Consider the following 22306-nt stretch of genomic DNA (forward strand, 5'->3'; position numbering starts at 1 on the left):
GAAAGCAAAGCCACCGAGTGATCTGGACAGCCAGTTCCACAGGAAAACTGCACATTAATGAACGGCAAGCACTCAGAGCGGTAGTTATGGTGAATAGCTTGCAAGCAAATCATTGCTCAGAACCATTAAGTATATAAAATATTTGATAAATTAAATTTTAAAAGAAGAAGTCTATTTAAAAATAATCCATTGAAAGAAACCAAGCTCACTTTACAGCAAGAATTAGCCGTGTCAAACAGTACTGCTAGCTGTAAGGAAGATCATTGGAATACGAGTTGCCCATCCAGCCTTAAAGCACATCGGTCATAATACGAACTTTATACTGCAAAAGGACACATTTAGGTCCTTTTCACAAGGACAATCTATTTTTCTAGTCCTGAATAGTAAATTCAGGAAGAAGAACTCAAACAGCAGTGCTGGGTTCTCTGCAATTTGGGGCTTGCACCACATTTCCATCATTCAGGCAGATGGAAAGGGTTCCTGTGCTTTACTGGCTGTTTATTTTCTACTTCAGTACTGACCTATAAACACCACTTCATCTAGAGTTCAATTCTTTGTCCCAAAAAAACAGGATGTAGCACCTAAACCTACCGTTTACCCTCTCTGGACTTTCCATGGCTATAACTGCCCATTTCATAGAGTCATAGAATCATAGAATCACCAGGTTGGAAAGGACCCACTGGATCATCGAGTCCAACCATTTCAGCACACCTTCTTTCTTTCATAGTTTAACTTTTAGCTTATCATCCTCCCTTTAGCCATGGAGTGACGTTCTGGTCAGCCACTACCTATCAGTCCCACCCAATTCCAATTCAGATCCTGTGGGTGTAACACGAACTTATCAACTCCTTAGGCAGAAGCTTTGGGTGCACCTAATGCTTTACAGGAAGCTGATCTTGAAGACATTTAGGGCGGTTTGCAGTGTTAACGGATGGTCACAGGAACACACAGGTGAGAATCGGCCTGAAGGAAAGGTGCAGAGATGAATTATCTGCATGCAGAGCGTTCTGGCTCAGGGACTCTCAAAACACAGCCCTCCCCTACAGGAACAATTGGAAGAGAGACGCAAAATGATGAAAAATGAAGGGATCAGCAAAAAAAGAGACCTAATGTAAACCAAACTAAAATAAACTCAGCACGGCTCCTGTGGCTCATTCAACAGAAGGTCTTCTTGAGAGTTCACTTGCAAGAGCTCGGTTCACTGCAGAAGAAAGACAGAACGGAACCTCCTCTGTTGTGTGTGATCAGGAGCCACTGGAAAATCTACATGGAGAGATTTTTAAAGGGAAGAACTGAAGATTGCAACGCTACCTTCCAGATTGCATCACAGGAAATGTTACATTTCCATCCAGAAAGTGTCAGTGCTCCTAAATACTGAGCTTAAGAGTTTAAAGGAATTAAGGTTATCTTCTTAATTGATGTGGGGAACAAGAGCTGTGAGGAGCGTTTGTTTGAATTGAATAGTCTGTAATTCTTGTCCCTCTATTCCTCTCTTGCCCCTTGCTCTCTTGGGAGACCTCATCTGGAATACTGTCTCCAGTTCTGGAATCCTCAACACAAGAAGGAGATGGAGCTGTTGGAACGGGACCAAAGGAGGCCACAGAGATGATTGGAGGGCTGGAGCACCTCCATACGACACAGGCTGAGAGAGTTGGGGTTGTTCAGCCTGGAGAAGAGAAGGCTCAGAGGAGACCTTATGGTGACCTTCCAGTGCCTGAAGGGGCTACGGGAAAGCTGGAGAGGGGCTGTTTACAAAGGCTTGTGGGGATAGAATAAGGGGGAATGGGTATAAACCGGAGAGGGGCAGATTTAGAGTGGACATTATGAAGAATTTCTTCACCATGAGAGTGGTGAGGCCCTGGCCCAGGTTGCCCAGGGAAGCTGTGGCTGCCCCATCCCTGGAGGTGCTCAAGGCCAGGTTGGATGGGCCTTGGGCAGCCTGAGCCAGTGGGAGGTGCCCCTGCCCATGGCAGGGGGTTGGAACTGGATGATCTTTAAGGTCCCTTCCAACCCAAACTAGTCTATGATTCTATGATTCTAAGAGCGATGTGCCCTGGTAACCAACCTCATGGCAAACTGGCTCACAGATGTGTAGGAAGGGAAGTTCAGAAGCCAGGGTTATTTTCATATAGAAGCCAGCACGCTTCTGAGGTGTCTAGAGTTAAGGTATTGATGCTCCAACAGTGTTCTCCTACATTAATTCCATATCGTCTCTGGGGAAGAAGATGCTTGGGGACGATACCAAACTTTTCACTTTCGTATTCATTACCATTTGATTAATGTAGACAAGGAAATTCCACGCCTAGGATGCCAGTCTCTGAAAATCCTGGACAATAGACAGGCACTCTTTCAGAGAAATAAAAAACAAATTAAAGAATGCTTTTGCATAAGGAAAAAAACCCAGGAAACTGAATCACATCTACCTAGTAGCACTAGCATGATTATTAACGCAAGCCAAAGGTATTACATGTCCTTGTGATACCTAGGCACGATGGATAACCTTTGCAGCTGGCTAGGAAAAAGCGAGTGCTGAGTCAACCTGACCCTTGTTTTAGCATGAATGGATTGCTTTCCCTTCCTCAATAAAACAAGATACAACAAACAGTAACTGGTGTACTGGGGTGTTCCAAGCCAGCAAGCTACAAAGCTAATGGGCTGCTTCTTAGGGCACGGTGACCCATAGGAATGAGCAGGAGTAACAATACGCTTCTTTTTATAGACTCTATATTTGGATGGAAAGCACACGCCTGAATTGTTGTATAACTGTAGGAATATTCTCTCTCCTCTGCTTAGGGCCATCACATTCTCCTTAAGACTGCATGCATCCTCTGTTTTGTTTTCTCCTATACTTACTCTTAGGTCAGTCTCAAACTCAGGTTAGAGTGCTTTCTTCCCTGATTTAAGGAGGAACTGTTCTTGGCTGCATTTATGCAGAAAAATCCGCACTTACATTTGCCTTGGGGCTTTTTTTTCCTGTCTTAATATGCCACGATGCCCATAGCTAAGGAACTTGTAAGTCTGGTCTCTTTTGGAAGGTGTGAAGACACAAATCGTCTCCTCAGCAGTCCGTTCTTTTCCATCGTACCCAGTCAACATGGGCTAAATCAGTATGTGCTTCTGCTAAAGCATCAGTTTGAGGCACAGAAACTAAAGAGGGGTTAAGCATCAAGAAAAGATGATGGAGCAGCGGCATCTCGCTGCCTTCCATGGTGCTGGCAACATCCACATCACGTCTTCCATCTGTAGTCGGCAGCCTGGGGTACCTCAGCCCCACCAAAACAGAGGTCTTCTCTAAGATATCACCTTGATGATCCGCCTCCTCAAGAATACAGGGTCAGCTCTCTGAAGAAAGCTATTGAGGGCATGAGGAGGGGCAGTTTATCCATCAGAAAACTTACTGAATTGCAGCTTCCCATAGGAAACATGGGATAAAAGACCACAAGGAGCAGGGAGAAGGTGAAGTCCTGCTTTCCTTCACGTCTCTCTCCAAGTTAGTTGCTGAAACCTGCAAGAGGCATCTGCCACCGTTCACATCTCAAAATCTCCTTCAGAAAAGCACTCTAATGAAGAGGATTCTCTTCCTTAGGGACCATAACTGTTGCTGGTGACTGATGGGTTCTGCTCAGTCTCCAAACTCCAGCAGGCTGCGAGGCGATCCCAGGTTGAGGGATCTCAACACCAGCCTGGCAAGAGCTACACAGACAGGGCAGAACATTCTGATCCTCGAGGCTGTCGGTTGGTTGGTGAAAAATGTAAAATATTTGCCATAATCTCACTTTACCCCCAAAACTTAAAAACAAGTGCCATCAAAAAAAAAGTGGCTGCCACCCAGATTAAGTTTATTAAAGCCAAGTGAAGAAATAAATCATCCAGGGTCACCCTGTATTCTTTTCTCAACGGTTGTGTTTCAGCTAGAGGACAACACTAGGTCAAATTAATGCCTTCTACAAACAGACGTGTTCTCTTTGAAATAAATGCAGCTGCTTATGCTCTGCCTGCATTAAGTCTGTTACGGTGTTTTAATGAGGCTTGGCAAGTGCGGCGCTATCTGTTAATATCTGAAGGTGGGAGTGTTCAGGGAGTTGTCTGAAAGGCTTGCAAGACTAGATCTGATCGTATCCACCCACACTAATTAACACATTACATAAAAACACAAGTTTCTCTTTGCAAACACCAGAATCACTTGCCCAGGCACTTTCTGTGCAGTTCTGGAAGAACTACAGAGGTGGCCTCTGTCATATTTAACCTCAACAGTGGAGGAGAAGGTAAGGTATAGTTCCCACTTTCAGGGCTCAGTCCTTTCCTTCACCCCGCTAAAAGCCTGCCATCAGCAGGGATACAGCCGTAAGACCTTTATAAAGTTCACCGAGGGTGCATGAGGGAACACGCTTTCTTTTTTTCTCATCAAAAACCCAAAATACGAACCCACATACTGAACACGAGGGATCAAATTGACTTACAAAGGGGTCCCCCTCTCCCTGCCCTGCCTCGCTAATTCTGAAAATTACTTTGTACGAACCTCTGAAAACACCTGGAACTGAAAAATCTTCCCATTTAAACAGGGCCTTTTCGCGCCAGCAGAACACGTCCCATACCAGCAATCCTTTTTCTACCACTCCAATTTTAAAACAGAAACAACCTCCTGTGTAGAAAAAACTATAGTAAGGGGTCTCCTACTTCTTCCTAGATTGGAATAAGTAAAACGTAGCTTGTTTCACATGTAGCTCGTGACCCGCTCCTACAACCTCACCTTAGATTCCTCCAGCAGCACAGTAAATATATACCCTGATTTAGATTTACTCCAGGCTCTTTGTATGACATCTGGCTTCAAGATGGTGGCTCTGAAAAGTGCAGTAATGACATAGGAAAACAGAAGGAGGAAAAAAAAAAAAGAAATAATTGTGCAGCGGAAAGCAGGAGGCAGTGGAGAGAGCAGGGAAAACCAAAATTAAAATAAGTCAAAGGCCGGAAATTCCTTTGAGAAGGCCTTAGGCTTCAACGAAGCTTGTCCACATTTGCAGCACTTCAAGATTACTCAACGCTAACCTTATGCAAAAAGGGCGAGTAGGGCTCGGCAGGCATTCCATTGAGGGAAAAAAAAGGCTTCAAATGCCCCCATCCAAATTTGCAAGTAACTCAGCGGATGGCGAGCAGTCTGTCTTGCGACACTCGCAAGAAGAAACTCTTACCTAACTCTTCCTCACTATCTGAAAAGCAAAGCCAATGTTTTCCTCATCTGCTGTATACCTCTCCCCCACTGCGACTGCTATTTGAGCTGCTGTCTGCGCACAGAACCTGAGGGGAAGAGAGAGGCGAGTTTGTGTGTGTACGAGAGCAGGGAGATGATGAGAGTCCCAGCCACGTTCTGACTTGTTTATATTCACTAGAAAGAAATCAACAGCACTTAGGATGTAAGACAACCTCTGGTAACAGGGAACATCTTTTATATATGGCAGGGAAGGAGCAGATTGAGCCAAGGGACAGGATTTGGGGATGAGTGGGAAGTTAATTTCAATGCGTGTACTACCTTCTACCTCACTTTTGCATTATGATGTCATGAAGGAATAGAATCTTGGCGTAAAGGTTTATTTTAAGGGCGACACTGTGGAGTCCCCTCTTTCACCATTTCTGTCTGCTCTTGCATCTCCAAGCCTGGCACACCTGGTGAGTGAGAACCTAGGAAGGATTAGTGTGTAAGAGAAGATACCTTTTATCATCCCTTTCCTTCCCAGGCATCTCTTGATAAACATGGTATTCTTGGCAGATTCTGGACAGGTTTTCACTTCCCTGGACTTGTGTTTTCCATCAACCGTGTTTCATCTCCAAAAATTAAAGAAAAATAAAGCTGAAAGCATCCATTAGGGTGAGCGTTAAAATCAGAGATCAAAGTTTCTTCTCATCCTCTTCAGAGAGCCTCAGACATCGAGGAATTCAAAACAAAACTCCATTGTAAGAAACCATTTCAAAACTGGCATAGTGCTACAGCTCGTATGTTCTGCGCTCAGAAGGAAAGCGCTGACAGAGAAGCAAGAGCTCCTCCGAACACCCATGCCGGCAGAGGGCTCGCATCAACGGCACTTTCGGCAATATCATCCTCTTGAACTGCTCAAGAGCGATACCTACTGATTCGACCTTCAGATTTCAACATCCACATCACTGCACCCAAGTAATTGGTCTCCTACTTTCTACACGGCAGCATCAAAGGAATATTACCTCAAATACAGCTTGCAGCTTTTCTGCTGTAACTCAGATCTCTTATAAGAAATAATATATTTCAGCACTTTTCTTTTTTTCCCCCCATCATCTTAATTTTTGTATACAACCTCCAGGTTTATGAAGAAATACGGCTTTTCCTTTCTATAGCATTGTTCCAGTTGAATTTGCTGAGCTTTTGACAAATGTTTAGGTAGTCAGGCTTACAACTTTTGAGGTAGGGAAACAGTAGTAGAAATATCTGCTTTGCAGGTCAGGGTGCACCTTGAAATTATGCAGCTCGCCTCAGGTCACACAGAAGATCTATGGAAAAGCTTGAAATTCAAGTCAGGAGCCCGAAATTCACTCCTTTAACCACATGACCTTCCTTGAGGCGCTTCTTTCAGGCATTCTCCAGTTCTGTTTGCTACTTTCCTGTATCGCAATTATATTAATTCCTCTTTTAGTAGCGATCCAATATGTTTCATCTACATTACTGCGCCCAGTGCTGCACACTGCATCTGGCGCGGGAATGCAGTGTTGCTCTTTTTAGGCTGTCAAAGACAATATATCATTAGAAAAATAAATAACATCTAGCTGCTTCTGGCGTTTCAGTCCAAGCAGTATTTATCACTTTTGGCTGATCGGTGCCTGATTCAATGCCCCTAAAAAACAACGGGTATATTTCCCAGTTGAATTCAACGTGCATTTAATCAGGTCTTTGCTAACTGTGCTTCCAAACTTCACATTTCATGAGCACTACAGTACTGTCTCTTCTATTTTTAGAGCATTATTCCACTCGCTTCACTGTGCAGATTGATACAATGGATTTTTCTCTGCATGGATTATGTCAGTGAATGTATGTTTGTACAAGCGGGCTCTAGTTTTAGTTCTAGATTTAGTTCATCCTTAACGTGAGGCTGCCTACGTGCGTGGCAAACTGGGATTAATGCTAGAAGTATGTCTATATTTCATCATAAATGAACACAAATATTCAGAAAGACAAATTTCATATATGAGTTCAGTGACAGAAAATCTTCCACTATTCAAACCGGCTGTTCTCCTGACTGAGTATTCCTCCCCACCCTTCCCCAGCGAAGTGAGGCAGCTTTGGGCCCAGCACCATCCTCCCAGACAGAACATTGCTCCATAGTTTGCCCCTTGCCTGACGCGAGTCGGAAACAGCTTCACCAGCTGAGGTAAAGCAAAGGAAAGGAAGGAAGCTTCCATTAAACGTCCATAACACTTTGTTCTTTAAAGTATTTTTTAAGTTCCTCATTCAAAAAGCTGAAATGAAACCAACAGCAGTTTGTAATTGCAGCTCCTCCAAAGAGAGGGGTAAAGTGTGGGGAGGGCCGCGCCGCCTCTCAGCCTACGCACACTTCAGAAACAAAACTTACATCTGAAAACTATGAGTAGATTTAACAATTGAACTCTAAAGAATTAAACATTTCACACGTTTTGTTTGTCTTTCCAAGGGTCCATAGTCTAGTCATTCAATCCTGTGCAAAGGTCATGTTACTATGGATATGACCTGCAAGAAATGCGTTGCCTCAGAGCAGCGCAAGTCACATGAACGGGCTGAAAGCCAAGACTGCTGATTCACAGTCTTGTCAGGATTTTCATGCTTGTGTTGGTTTCACTGAAGAACAGTCCTTGCACCACCAAGTCTATGTTCTCCCTTTAAAAGTGTTCATGCAGGTGTAGCTCCCAGAAAACTTGTGGATTTCTTCAAGTGCTGCCTGAGGGAGAATGCTGCAGGAGAAGGAGAAAGAAAATAAGCCGAGCAGATAAACCTCCCAGTTTGTTCTACTAAGAGGATGTGTAAAAACGTGTTTATGTTCTCTATAGGAATATTTATCCAAAAAGGTCTGTAGAAACTATAATTTGGAAGATATTATCGTGTTTCTATTCTTTTTAAATATTGTGGATAACTGAGCATTCTGAAACGCACAAATTTAAGCTGAGTTCTCTGGTTAACTTGTCATCAGTTTGTGGTGGGCGCACGGCCTCCTCATTGTAACGTACAGATGTAGATCCTATTTCCTGACAGCTACTATCATGGGAAAAAAAAATGAATTCATGCAATAAAGGAGAATGAGAGAATCTTTATATGAGGAGGATAAGTCCTTCTCAGTCTGCAGAACTTCTGGGAACTTTAGAGAGTATCCCAGATTTTACATTCAGAGCAAAGCATTTATTGTGATTTTTTTTTTTCCTTCTTTGAAATGCAAAATTGTAATCATTTTCCATGGATATCTCGTGGCCTTGTTTCAGTTCCTGACTGAAGCAGGTTTTCGAAAGGCTTTAGCGCAAACTCTCATGGAAACATCATTTTAAATGTCCTTTCTCTGTAGTTTCAGGACATGAAGTTAAGACGTTTTCTCCTCAGACACTTTAAAATTCCTGTCCTAATCACACACAAAAATTATTTGTTTAGTTTTATTGCTTTAACAGAAGCAGCGCTCTCTAAATACATCTGTGACGTCCATACGTCACTGTACAGAAATACTTTACAATCTAAAGCCTGGAGACCAAAGAGCGGCTCAACCAAAACCAACGACACTCATATGTTAATTGTTAAGAAATTTCCTAGATACAAATACCAGTTCTAACCTCAGGAATCCAAATTTGGGGAGTGAAACTGGTTTCATAAAGGGGTTACACCCAGGGAATCTCAAAGGGAATCTCAAGTTTTCCCCCTCTGCTTCTGAACCGGTCTGATCTTGGATGTTGGGTTGCAGTCAAAGGGAGCTTTGCCTCAGTGCACAGAAAGGATGGAAAGCCAGGCTTGCCTCACCGGCTGGGCAAAGAAATTACTTACCTTTTTAGGATGACAAGAACATGCATTGTCCATGGAAGGAGCAGGAATGCTTGGTTCATCTGAACGGCTTCTACTGTCCTCCTAGCCACCGTCTCTGGCTTGAGAGGAGGAAAAAGATTAGGGAACCTGAATAAATAAAGTAAAAAATAAAATAATTATTTGTTAAACAAATTCGCTTCTTTAAGATAGCACTGTCCAAGTCCTGTCACTCACTCCGCTATCACTGGTTAGTGATGTTCAAACATGCCCCAAAGCAGGGTGGAAGGAGCTGAAAGTTCCAGCTGCAGCCAGAAAGCCCAGTTCCAACCAGTACTGCTGGGTTAGCTATCTGGTGAAGAACATACATGTTGGTGCCTTTAGGGTGAAGTGGCAGAGTGTATTTAGAACCTTGATTCAGGGATTTTCTTAAACTGTATGCAAACCAATACCAAAATGCTGTCTGTTCAGTATTGGTGTTTTCCCTCTTCCTCTCTGTTGCTCTTTACTTGATTCAAATTCTTGTCAGGTGAAAGACAAACATTTCCCCCATTGCTTTTAATATCAAACTTAAAGCTTTTCCCAGCTCCAGCAACAGTTTGACACTGCATATTGTGTTGACTAAGAGAACACTGATATCCTTACTGCATATTGTGTTGACTAAGAGAACACTGACAGCCTTACTTCAGTAAGTGGCCGTCACTCCTTTCGGTGGAAAAGATTTAAGTATTTCAACAAATAAAGAAAGAATTTGTTCTGTTAATTCTCAAGTAATTTGTAGACTGCTCCATTTCCATGACCTCAGTTTTCAGATTGCCTCTCTTCCCTCTCTGGTGGCTGCATGCGGCCTGAATACACTCGCAGAAAAATAGTGTTTGGTTTTCTGTGTAGAAGCAAATGTGTCAGTACAGGCAGACGGGATATGAGTACGCAGCAAGCCGAGGGAACCAGTCCGATCAGTCCCAGGTGGCCTAGAGTGACCCTCTGTTCCCAGGCAGCCAAATGAGACATCAAATTCTCTTAACTAAATGAAGCATTAATTAGGAGTGTATTCTGATGATTCATTTAAAATGAGATGCTTTATTCTAGTTCCCCTGGACTGACCTGATTCTCATGCCCTGGAACATCTCTGTGCTGGTGTGGAAGGGCAGGACCGTTGTGGCATTCACTCCAGGACAGTCGAGCAGCCCCAGGGTCAGGCTCTCCATAAAGGCAAAGGACGAGGCTTTGGAGGTGCAATAGTCAATGGCACCAGGGATGGCTGACAAGGCCAGGACAGAGTTCAGGCAAACAATGTGCCCATTCTGCAGCTCCAGCATCCTTGGCAGGAAAGCTTTGGTGGTCTGAAGAACACAGGGAGGGAAAACACAGGTTTGCTCAGCAGAGATACAACAAAGACATCAGTTGCTGAAAAGGAAAATAAGGTGACACGGAGATAAGAAGCCAAACTGCGCAGTTCAGCATGCGAGGAAAGGAGTGGGAGAGTACCTTGTTGCTTTCTCATTTACTAAAAGGTTCTAAACAGGCAGGGTTTATGTAGAAACAAACCAAACCCTTTCCTAGATTGTAAGTAAGCAGTACACACAGATAAAGGCCGTCAACAGAATGCTTAACGTTAAGCAGTGCGTTTAAGAAAATCTTGTAAAGTCTTCAACAAAATGATGAAATCACAAGGCAGCTCCTTCTGTACTCCTATTATCTAATTTAACATGGAATGAGTTTCACACCAGCTTCCTTCCCTGGGCAATGTGGTCTCACGCTCCTCTGCTGCTCACACAAATCACTGTACAGTAAACTGTCCTCTGAGAGCTTGGGTCCTCTCAAAGAAAACCAAACATTTTACTGGAAATCACAGAACGGGGACAACAAGAGCATCAAATACTGTGTGTTCTTACTGGAAAAATTACATTTTTTAGACTTCTTCCCTCTGGCCTTTGCCTCTCCCATTGCTTTTCTGTCTCCTTTTCATGTCAGACTGATTTTACCAAACACCATTTGGAAAGATTGAGCAGCAGACACGTGTGACCTGGCTGTAATCTGTCATTCTTATTCCGAGTTCTGAATATATGTGATACCAGCACTTATCTTACCCAGAACTGTCCCAGGGTGTTTATATGTTGTGATTTGAGCAGTGCATCGTCATCGCTGTCCATCAGGCTCTTACCATGGACCACAGCAGCGTTGTTCACTAGGATAGTGATATCGCCCACCTGGAAGAAAACCAAATGACTCGTTAGAATTCATCTTTCTCCTCACAAATCAGCACCCAACAGTTATATCCAATTATCTATCATTGCCTAAATACAGTATTATTTTCATAGCTTTTGACATTCTTGCCTAGAAGCCCTGTAATCTTTCTCGATCGCTTAAATCCAGTAGGTAGACGTCGTATAACACAATCTGGATGATCATCCTTCTTCTTTCCCAATTTGCTGATATATTTTTTTCCCCTCTCAAACACAGATGATTACTAAATTTTGCCCGCAGCATTTCCACAGACACTGACCTTTTCCCGCACAGCTTTGGCTTGCCGGTAGACCTCCTCTCGATTTCCTACATCGCAAATGAAATAATGGCATTCTGTCCCCATCATCCTAATTTCCTCTGTAGTTTCCTTCAGGCATTTCTCAGTTCGACCCCACAGGATGATCTGCAGCAAGAAACATTTATTAGAGTCAAACCTTTTCTGCTTCAAATCTAAAATAATTAAAACATGCTTTTAACATCAATAAATTGACGTGCATCCACTGCCAGTTCTAGCCTAACATAACTAATGTTATTAAACACCTGCCAAAATCTCTGTATCACGAATTTTCAAATCTATCCCTGCTTTTGCTATACACACATGGAGAAAGATGCTTCTAAAATCGCAGACCTCCCTGTATCTGGTGTTACCTTCTTGCTCTACTTTTGGAGAGAGTATCTACTCTGCAGTAAAACATATTTTTCAAGCATAACCGTGAAACTATCGCAATGCTGTTTGCAGGCTGGCATCCAAGGTGCATTTCAAACAAGAGGCTCGCCCTAATACAGACATTTAAAGTGAGAAATTTCAAGCACAAATTTACTTTTCTACTAATAGAAGCAAGATTTCATTTGACGCTCTCATTTAACACAGTAAAAACGATACGATACTTCTTGTACAAAGAACAATTCTGAATTCTCCCATATCCAGTGGGAGGTGTCCCTGCCCATCACAGGGTGATTGGAACTGGATGATCTTTAAGGTCCCTTCCAACCCAAACTATTTTATGAGTCCATGATAACTGTGGAAATAAAGCATACAAATCATATAGCACGGATCTGATACGTAACGAAGACAAATCCAGCACAACATGTGTGGGGCTGTTGAAAAAGGCTTGGAGTGATAGGATGAGGGGCAATGGGTATGAACTGGAGAGGGGCAGATTTAGACTATACATAAGGAGGAATTTCTTCATCATGAGAGTGGTGAGGCCCTGGCCCAGGTTGCCCAGGGAAGCTGTGGCTGCCCCGTCCCTGGAGGCGTTCAAGGCCAGGTTGGATGTGCACCAAGTATGAATCTGACTGGTGTGTTGATTTTTTTAAGGGTTAAAAATAAGCACACTTTAAAGATTTAATAACGTGAGTCTTCCAACAGTTGAAAGAATAGGGAAAAAAGTCTAAATTACATTGTTGTTCGTAACTCAATCCCTGCAATTAACATAGCAACAGCAAGATAAACGTAAAAAATGAGGATCCACAGCATTCCCTCCCCATGACAAAGCTCTCGCGGAGAGCTTTAACACACTTATTTTTAAGGACTAGTTAAGCTTATGTCATAACTGGTACTAAAACTAATCTCCGGCAGGGTCAAAGAACACTTCCAGTGCAACTAAGCAAGGCTGAAGTCCAGCAATACCTGGGGCCTCAACCATTTCCTAAATGAGTTAAATTTCCAATTAATCCCACGTATAAATCATTGGCACATCTGTGAACACAAACACAAAATGATAGACTTATATTCTCCAAATCACCAAAGGACTAACAAGTTGGTTAACCAGAAACTTCAGAGCACGTATAAATCAGAGAACTTCAGAGCCATTTCAGGGGAAATCGTATCTCAGGGGAAGACGTGTTCAAGCAAAAAGCTGTGACCACACTTAGAAACTACATACGGATAAAAACTTGGCTCACTTCTCGGCTTGTCTTTGAGAACCTCAGCGTATCGCCCTTGGCCATCAGGCTTTGGTGTCTACACAGCGCTTGTAAAACCCATGGCTCTTCGCTCACTTCTGAACTCAGAGCTGGGCTGGGTGATATTTCTTATGCCTGCTCTGCAGACTCGAAGGACAATCAACAAGATGGGAGAAATTTCACAAGCCCACAGGAAATATTTACAAAATACCTTTCAACTGGAAGCACACACTCTTGCTCTTTCACAACCTACAGCTCTGCAGAAAGGGGAGAAAATACACTACAAAATGTCAACTGCAACCATCACATTTGATGCCCATTAGTGTGAACTTCAACCTCTTAGCAGGACCGGATAAGTCAAAAGCAGACGCTAAAAATTAACTGACAAGTTCTAGAGTGATGGAACGTAGGAGAAGGAGAGGAGAGAAGGAGCACTAGGGTGTCAGACAAGGGGAGAAAGGCAAGGAATTGACCTGACATAGCCAGCACTCCAGGGATTCACACCACTATTGCAAAATGAAAAGTAGATCCCTCACTCTTCACTTTAATCTGTTTCAAACACTCATACAGGCTCCTGTTCCCAAGAGTTGTCACTGATGCATTGAATGTCAGGAAGTCTACATGGAAGAACAGTTAAGCAAAGGAGGGCCTGTCAAAGGAACATCTGTCTGTGATGCAACTCTTGGACATAACACATTTTATGCCCCAGCAGTTACTTTGGGATCTTTAATATCCTACAGGCAAGTCTTGCAAGGCGACCTCGTTAAAATCGGGGCCATCTGGGGAAGACAGTTTGCCTGTTATCCTGCTGACAGCATTTACTTCAGTACTGACTTTTTTTCCATGGGACATTTTCGTGCCCTTGATACTGTTCACGCTCAGGTGAAGGCTTCAGCTTGCGTAAGAGAAAAGCAGTAAATAAAAGACCATTCTTTCTTCAGAGGTGGAAGTTCCCTAACGACACAGTGGGAAGTGAGGTTTCCTGCCGTCATTCCTGCGACTTTTTACAGATGGATAAAACTCAAACCTCAATACAACATGCTTTTGGTCTGAATTCAAGCTTGGCTGCCTCTACAAGATCATATGAGGCTTTCAATTTCTCTTATATCTGGCCAAATTAAATTGGCACAGGCTTCCCTCTGGCCTCCTAGGATATCAAATCTTACAAAGAGGCGAGACTTCTAGCTGCAGCATTAGCCCGATTGTTGAGGCTGCTGTTGCTCCTGAACTCCATTCCTACAGAGGGCTTTGGCTTAGTGTTTCTGTGCAGGCAACGCATCTCTCCTTCTCTTACTTGCAGCGGTTTTGATATTTTTCTAAGTCCTTACTGCCCTATTGCCTCCTGAGATTTCTACAAACCTATTTCTCACTCTTCTGCTCGTTTGGATTCACCTCTTCCTGCAGAATCCAAGAGCTGACCATGTGCTGTTTGGCCCTCAGAAGGTGATCAGTAACATTCCCACTAAACCATTCAACTGGACAGCTTCAGAGTCAGCAATACCCACGTGTGTTCTCAAAACCTCTGAACGAAATCTCTTGTTTACTCCTGAACCGATGAATAGTTGTGGCCCCATCAGCTCCCGTTCGCCTAAAGCTGCGCAGCCGGCACTTCACTCCTCCTTGTATGCAAGCAGACATGTAAGGAACTCTCCTTTTATTCTTTCCTCAGTCAACAACAAGAAAGGCATCATTTAGCTTTATCCTGCCCTGGTTAGGCTGGAGGGCTCTACACTTGTAAGGGCTCTAGATCTGCATCTCGGGAAATGGTCCATTTTATTAGGAAGCCCAGACAGGACTAAGGAGAACGCCTTTAAACTGGAGAAGGGCAGATTTAGACTGGACATAAGCAAGAATTTCTTCACCATGAGAGTGGTGAGGCCCTGGCCCAGGTTGTCCGGGGAAGCTGTGGCTGCCCCATCCCTGGAGGTGTTCCAGGCCAGGTTGGATGGGCCTTGGGCAGCCTGAGCCAGTGGGAGGTGTCCCTGCCCATGGCAGGGGGTTGGAACTGGATGGGCTTTAAGGTCCCTTCCAACCCAAACTATTCTATGATTCTACATCAAAATGTGGTCTGAGTCGGGTCTGTGTCCCCTTATTCTAAGTTTAATTCTAAATTGGCAATAAGCGTGTCCCAACTGGAGGCTCAGTCCTGGAGAGAATGATTCTTACAGGCACAGAAGGTCTTGCCTGGGACAGAGGAAAATGTAGAGGAATAAAGGAGGAGAGAGACACAATGTTCCTTACTACACAGCCTGTCAGGATGCTGCACAGGCTCCCATTCATGGTAATTTAATGGTGGATAGAGGAATATTTAATTTGTGTTTTGGAGAAGTTCTTGGACAGACAGTTTTCCTTCCTGGAAAGCATCCAGCCCCTATTTCTTCATCCCCTTCATCTCTCCTCATCCCCTCCTGCTCACCCCTCCCTTCCGCACTAGACACGCTCTCCTTTCCAAAAGTTACTGACCAGAAAATTGCCGAGGGCAGCAGCCCAGCCAGGCGGTTAATCCCGCTGGGACAGGCCCTCCTGGAGGCTCCTGCCCCATGGTTACCTCTGGGTGACCCCCGAGCTGGCAGGCAGGTGGGATGTCAAAGCCATCGCTTGTGCTCCAGGCTGGCAGAAGCTGCAGCAGGCCAGGAGGCTTCCTACGCCCGGACATGTGAAAGAAGAGATTTATGATGACAGAGGAACTTCACACGCCCTCCTCTTAATTAACTTTAAAGTAGGCAAGGGCGGTGACATCACAGTTTAGTGCAGATTTTCCCAGGATTTATTCACGAGCAGATTTTGCAAAACAAACCTTATCTCTACATCTTCTCCCCTCTGGCAGTGACAGAACTCCTTATCTGGCCTTCGGAAAATCATTTCAGCTGGAGTGGCAGGCTCAGTAGACACCGCATCCTCCCCTCTCAGAGGACTCGTATAAGTCTGGACTTAATCTGCTAATGAGACATGCCCCGAGGTCGGAGGGGAACGAGAGGGAGGTTGGAGCTGCTGCTGCAAGACCTTCTAATAGTAGCCCGCGCTGGCCGCTTGCCAACGGCCCCAAACCTGGCTGCAGGTTTAAATCCCGATTTTCACTGCAACACGAGTGCAGAAGAGTTATGCTTTTGACCGCCACAAAAATCAGATAAAGCCACTAATTTATATAAACTGGTCTAGATTGAAGCTGCCATCAACCACAACGCACACGCATGATCTACGCTTCCAGAGCCTTAAGTACATTATTGGTGCAGGAGATGAGGTTAGAGCTAATATTACATCATTTACAAAGCTATTTAACTTGTTTGGTCCGATTTTATTGCTAGCACGATTCAAGATCGGCAGCGAAGGAATGTTGCCCTTTTACACTGTCAGTTAATTTGGCACTGGATCTCCAGCAAGCCCGCTGTGCTAGACCTCATCCAGCCAGTGAACTCGAGCGGCATTGGAAACGTCTCCCACAACAAAAGCCTCTCTGAGGCCAAACACGTGCCATTTCTTGACACTTCCCTTGGATTATCTGGGTTGTATTTTAGTACAGAACTGTTCACCCTTAGGCTTTTCCAACGCGACAACGCGCACTGCGATTAGCAGATACCACTTCCATTCCAAAGGCTGCTGCATTTCATGATTCATCAAGCAATCCTCTGCATCAATCTGAAGACAATGAAAGATGGAAAGTGTTGCAGAGAGACACGAAAGCGCCCTTCCTGCCCGATCTCGTTATTGCTGCCTCCACAAATCAACCCCAACTCCTCACCAGAGATCAGCAGAGATAGGAAGCAGTTGGGTAGGTCAGCACATTTCATTCCCAGCTTTCAACCTCCTTCCTAGACCAAGGAAACAAAAGGTGCTCTGTTCGAGCTGGTATCTGCAATTGCACAGACTGCTACCTTTGTTCAAACAGAGAAAAAGCCTTTCTGCACCCAACACTGAAAGTTCCTGCATACTTTTAGGAAGTACAAAGTGTAGATAATCCACTGAAGTATGTCAATCTTATCCCCATATATTTACAAAGCCTGGTAGTACCGACTCGCAGTTGGTCCTCCAAAGAAAAGCATTCCAATGTATCCCATAATCCTGGCAGAGTTTTGCATATCATGGGAACAGGAGGCTAAATCCTACAGCCTCTAAAGCGTTCCTGTGTTTTGCTTGTCAACGGCACAAGGGTTTTCTCCTCCAGCCCTTCCCTTCTCTTGCCCCCAGGGTGAAGCCAGACAAGTCCTTTCAGGAGCTGTGCAGGGAGAGGCAAGATGAAGAGGGATTACTGGGAGAGTGAAAGGTGTGGCCCTTCAGTGTGAAAAGCCAATCTTGGCCTCCGAAAGGAAAAAGAACCTTTTGATGCCTGAAGTAGGTCAAAATACTTAACCCAGCCCCTTAGTGACACTTGTATAAAAGTAAGCAAACAAAGCAGCCCATGGTGAAATATTCTGAATTCCCACAGTGGAAAGCGAATATCAAAGCTGCAAAGAAGGGGTTTTAGAGAGATCACAGGTAAGCATAGGGGAATCAGGGGAGTAAGCCCACTTGCCTATTCTACAATCTTTTCCAGATGAGTATTTAGGAGTTGTAAAGACATTAGACTGTAAGGATTTAATTTCAATTTAATCCTGCCACCATGGTGAAAACAAAACACAGACTTTGTTATAAACCGGTTTGAGTTAAGGGCAGGAGTAATAGACAGTAAAGAGATGAAGAGCTAGGTGTAAAGAGACTTCAGGAGACTAAGAGTGAATTCCAATCCGTTTAGTCTGGAGTCAGGCCTTTTTATCACTTTATATGTGATTTACTTTATTTAACACTCAATGGGATTAACACTAGCCACCTAAATCACCCTCAATTCCAACTGTACCCCAGTGACTTGTTTTGTTTCCTTCAGAGGGGAAAAAAAAGCACCTAAAAAGTGACCTAGAGGTCTGAAAAAACCTCTCTCCTATTCAGTGGAGGGCTTCCATGGGCAGAAAATGTTTAATTTTCTGTATGCACACAGGCATTTGAGCACTTCAGAGGGAGCTGGGCTCAAACCCCTCCAGTTCTCATAGGTAGGACTATTTAAGGACAGGTGGCCCCATGCTGCCTTTTTTTTTTCCCCTCCCAGTGTTTTTTTTTTTTTTCCCAATGGTTTTTCCAATGGTTTTTGTCTGCAAAATGAACTGCGAGTCCAGACTGCCTTGGGAGCAACACTTCTCAGCTCTGTTGAGGAAGGGGAAGGGTGAGGGTTGTTTGCAAGAAGAGGTCATGCAAGAGTCAGCCTTTACAATCCTATTAACGCTGCGATAGGGTCAAACGGAGTGCACGTTCCAACAAAAGCACCAAGTGGCCACAAGCTGTCACCCTGCAAAGGTTCATGGAAGCATTTGGGAGGGGGGGAAACCCAACAGATTTTTAATGGTGAATGTCTGCCACACCATGTGTTAGCACTGGCCTCTGCTCCAGGGGACCAGAGCACACAAAGAAACACCCAGCAGTAAAATTCTCCGGCTGCAAAGCAGAAAGAAGTTGGGTATTTGAGGGGTAGAGAAGACCAGGGCTTTGGAATTCATGTGTTTGAGGTAAAGCTTTGGAGAGATCATAGAATCACCAGGTTGGAAAAGACCTCTTGGATCATCGAGTCCAACTATTTCTATCTGCCACTAAACCATATCCATCAATATAATATTGCATCCTGGAAAAATAATGAGCATGCTGCTAGCTCCATCTGCTCAGGATGGCATCCCTATAGCCCAGGCTCGGATGAAAATGTTCACAAAGATCTCAGGAAATTGTGGGGAGGGAAAACACGCAGGTGCAGAAAAGCCCTTTTGTACTGCCAGCAGAGCAGACAGGATGGAAGGCTGGCAAGTCAGTAAATAACATTTCAAAGGGGAAAAAAAAAGAAATCAATGGACCTGCCTGGCAAAAACACCATGATCCAACCGGGGATTTCAACACAGAAAGGTTTGCATGTTTTCCTTCCAAAATGCCGCATTATTATTTTTCCTTACTGCATACGCTTCTCAGGGCAAAGACCATTACAGGAGAAATGTTCCTGTAATACAGTTAAACATTTACTATGACAGAAAGTTACGTTGACACTGAAAGGTCAGTGTTTGGTTTTGTTAAGCTAAAAACAATCAGAAGTTTAGATTGCAGAGTAACGTTAGAAGTAAAGGATGCGAGAAATTAAAACTGTAGGTCCAACATAGTATTATTTCCATCACCAACTGGGTGAAAGCAGCTCCTAAATCACGTGTTTCAAGCAACCGTTAACCGAAAAGTCTGTGACTTCTTAAATAAACTGGAAAACTCAGACCTAACAAGTTTATGGAAAAGCAGAATTCAAGAGCTACAACCTGGGCACTGACAGACCTGGATTATTTTTTCAAGTCTGCCTTTATGAGATGATTTCTGTAACCCAGCGGCTGCCCTCGAAACGCGGAGTGGTTCTAACTTCTAGCAGAGAACGACGGCCACTGCATCCCCCATCCCTGCGGCAGCACGCTCAGACTCCCAGGGCCCCGGACAATTTACAGAAGTACTAATTATGCTGGATTACCAGTTCAGAGGAAAAAAAAATAATTGTCAGTTTTAATTCAGAACATTTTTGGTTTTGCTTTAAGCTAAATCACCATAAGTGATCAGCACTCCGCTTATTTTGGAGAATCTAGAAAATCCCACTGCCAGCTCCGTAGAAATGAATACGTAGAATTTGATCAATCAGACTATACTCAAAAAGTAATTTAATGAGTCTTCTGATGCTGGGTGGGTTCTGAACTCGGGCAGCAATCTGTGATGGCTGCTGTGTGAACTGGAGCTAAGCTTACTCTATATTGTTGTGGTATCAACATCTATCTGTGATAACAGATGAAATGGTAAACGTATTAGAAGCTCTGATGAACACGGAAAGCCACAAGGAACGTTCACAATGACACAGGCAAACAGAATCCCAGCTATGGCATGAAGATGGAAAAGGAAAACTAGGGGCAGGGATTACATTTATTCAACTGGAAGAAGGCTCGCAACAAAAACAGGCATGGAAGCCTACGGATAAATAACATTTCTAATGCTGTCATTATAAACGGCCTTCCAGAAAGGCCTAAAATACGCTCCAAATCATTCCAGTGCATAATATGTTGCAGCTCTTGACTGAAAAAATAATTCCTCCCATGAGGCTACTGGAGAAGCATTGGAGTTAAAACAGTGAACGTTAAATTGGGGTATGAAGTGAATGCTAGCAAGAGCTCCAGATGAGCTCCCCTGCAAGCCTCCTTTGCCTCCAGAAAAAGAGAATTGCTACCATTTAAAAACCATCTAAAAGCTGGCAAAAGGAGCTTTTCTTCTAAGTATTTTAGTCAAAGAAATAAAGGATACCGCTCAGAAGAAAGCCGCAATATTTCAATGCCTAACTGGGCTCCTATCTTTTTATGCACATTTCGGAATGTTATTTTTTAATGGTGGCTGTTGCTATGCGACAGGGCAGAAATTCTAAAATCTATTCATCTGTTGTACAAATGACAGCTTTCAGGAGATATTTAACTCTTTCAGCCTATTAAGTCCAAGAAGGAGGATGGGAATCAGAGGACTGTAAGCTCCCAGAACCAGCATCCCCCAAAGAGCTGCAGCACGGCTAAAAATGCTGTCACCAATGATACCGTTTTCTCAACTCCCTGTTAAGATAAAGTAGCTATCCTGCTGATTAAAATGGTGAAAACCAGCACAGCTCTACTTAAATAAAATGATATCTAAATGTAGACATGAAACTTATGATAATTACTTTTATCCAGACGGGATCAAAGCAATTCTAATCAGATTATTTAACCTCCAGGGGCTTGTCAGACTGTCACAAATCACGCTCTAGCATACTAATAAGTTACAGCTCCCTGGAAGTTACCCTCCTCCTTTGGATGTGACTGCCTAACACATACTTTTTAGGCTACTGTGATGCAAAATGAAGTTAAAGGTTCTCTACCTACCAGCAGGCTGCAGAACACTGGGAATCTGTATGCTGCTTCGAATCATAGAAGCACCAGGTTGGAAAAGATCTCTTGGATCATCGCGTCCAACTTCTATGAGGTGTGTGAAACGTAGCCCTAAAACACAGACCTAATTTGGTTGACTCACATTCACCTTCACTTCCGCTAAAAAGTATTTATAGCTACACAAAAAGACTGAAATAATGGAATGAATCCTACATTATTTGCAGGAGTGCTGACTGACAGCCTTCTCCATGAGCATCAGTAATGTTCTAGAGTCACTGGGCGCTTAGTTCCTAAAACAAATGATGCAACTTGGCCCAAATCTGTGACTCAAGAGCAAATCAAAAGTATTTTAACTGTTTTTACTGGATTTAGTGGCTGAAGAGGCCATTCTGAGTTCATGTTGCAGGTAGTTAATCCCAATCATACTGATGCCCTTCAAGATGGATTTTTTTTCCAACCTAAAACCAGAATTCTGATTCTTTAGTTGCACTAACAATTGCAACAACAACATTAAATACTGTCCCTGCAATGGAATTTCAATGGTTAAGAATTTTTTATCTGCTGTTTTCCCTTATAAGTCAGCAAGAGAAATTAAAATCCCTCTATAGAAGATGCTTCTCTAATTTCTGATTTTGCAAAAAATCATAGAATGGTTTGGGTTGGAAAGGACTTTAAAGATCATCCAGTTCCAACTCCCTGCCATGGGCAGGGACACCTCCCACTGGCTCAGGCTGCCCAAGGCCCATCCAACCTGGCCTTGAACACCTCCAGGGATGGGGCAGCCACAGCTTCCCTGGGCAACCTGGGCCAGGGCCTGATCACAGAATCACTAGGTTGGAAAAGACCTCCAGGATCATCGAGTCCAACCATTCCTATCAATCACTCTCATAGTGAAGAAATTCCTCCCTATGTTTAGCCTAACTCTGCCCCTCTCCAGTTTATACCCATTGCCCCCAGTCCTATCCCCACAGCCTTTGTGTACAGCCCCTCTCCAGCTTTCCTGTAGCCCCTTCAGGTACTGGAAGGTCTCCTCGGAGCCTTCTCTTCTCCAGGCTGAACAACCCCAACTCTCTCAGCTTGTCCTTGTACAGGAGGTGCTCCAGCCCTCAGATCATCTTTGTAGCCTCCTCTGGACCCGTTCCAACAGCTCCATCTCCTTCTTAGGTTGAGGATCACCCAGTTCCAATCCCCTGCCATGGGCAGGGACACCTCCCACTGGCTC

At 43.9% G+C, this 22306-nt stretch overlaps 1 protein-coding gene across 2 annotated transcripts in view; it reads right to left on the reverse strand.

The window, feature by feature from the left end:
• Nucleotides 1-4597: 4597 nt before the first annotated feature.
• DHRS3 (dehydrogenase/reductase 3) overlaps nucleotides 4598-22306 on the reverse strand; it is a 31410-nt gene continuing 13701 nt past the window's right edge. For both annotated transcript variants that reach the window (XM_009562370.2, XM_054085786.1), the window contains exons 2-6: nucleotides 11499-11642; nucleotides 11083-11202; nucleotides 10097-10335; nucleotides 9017-9142; nucleotides 4598-7947 (exon numbers count right to left, since the gene is read on the reverse strand). In XM_009562370.2, the coding sequence (XP_009560665.2) occupies nucleotides 7863-7947; nucleotides 9017-9142; nucleotides 10097-10335; nucleotides 11083-11202; nucleotides 11499-11642 (714 nt within the window). In that variant the 3' untranslated portion in view covers nucleotides 4598-7862. The remainder of the gene's footprint in view (nucleotides 7948-9016; nucleotides 9143-10096; nucleotides 10336-11082; nucleotides 11203-11498; nucleotides 11643-22306) is intronic.

The sequence above is a fragment of the Cuculus canorus genome, chromosome 21 (assembly GCF_017976375.1).
Source record: "Cuculus canorus isolate bCucCan1 chromosome 21, bCucCan1.pri, whole genome shotgun sequence".
NCBI classification, from domain to species: Eukaryota; Metazoa; Chordata; class Aves; order Cuculiformes; family Cuculidae; genus Cuculus; species Cuculus canorus.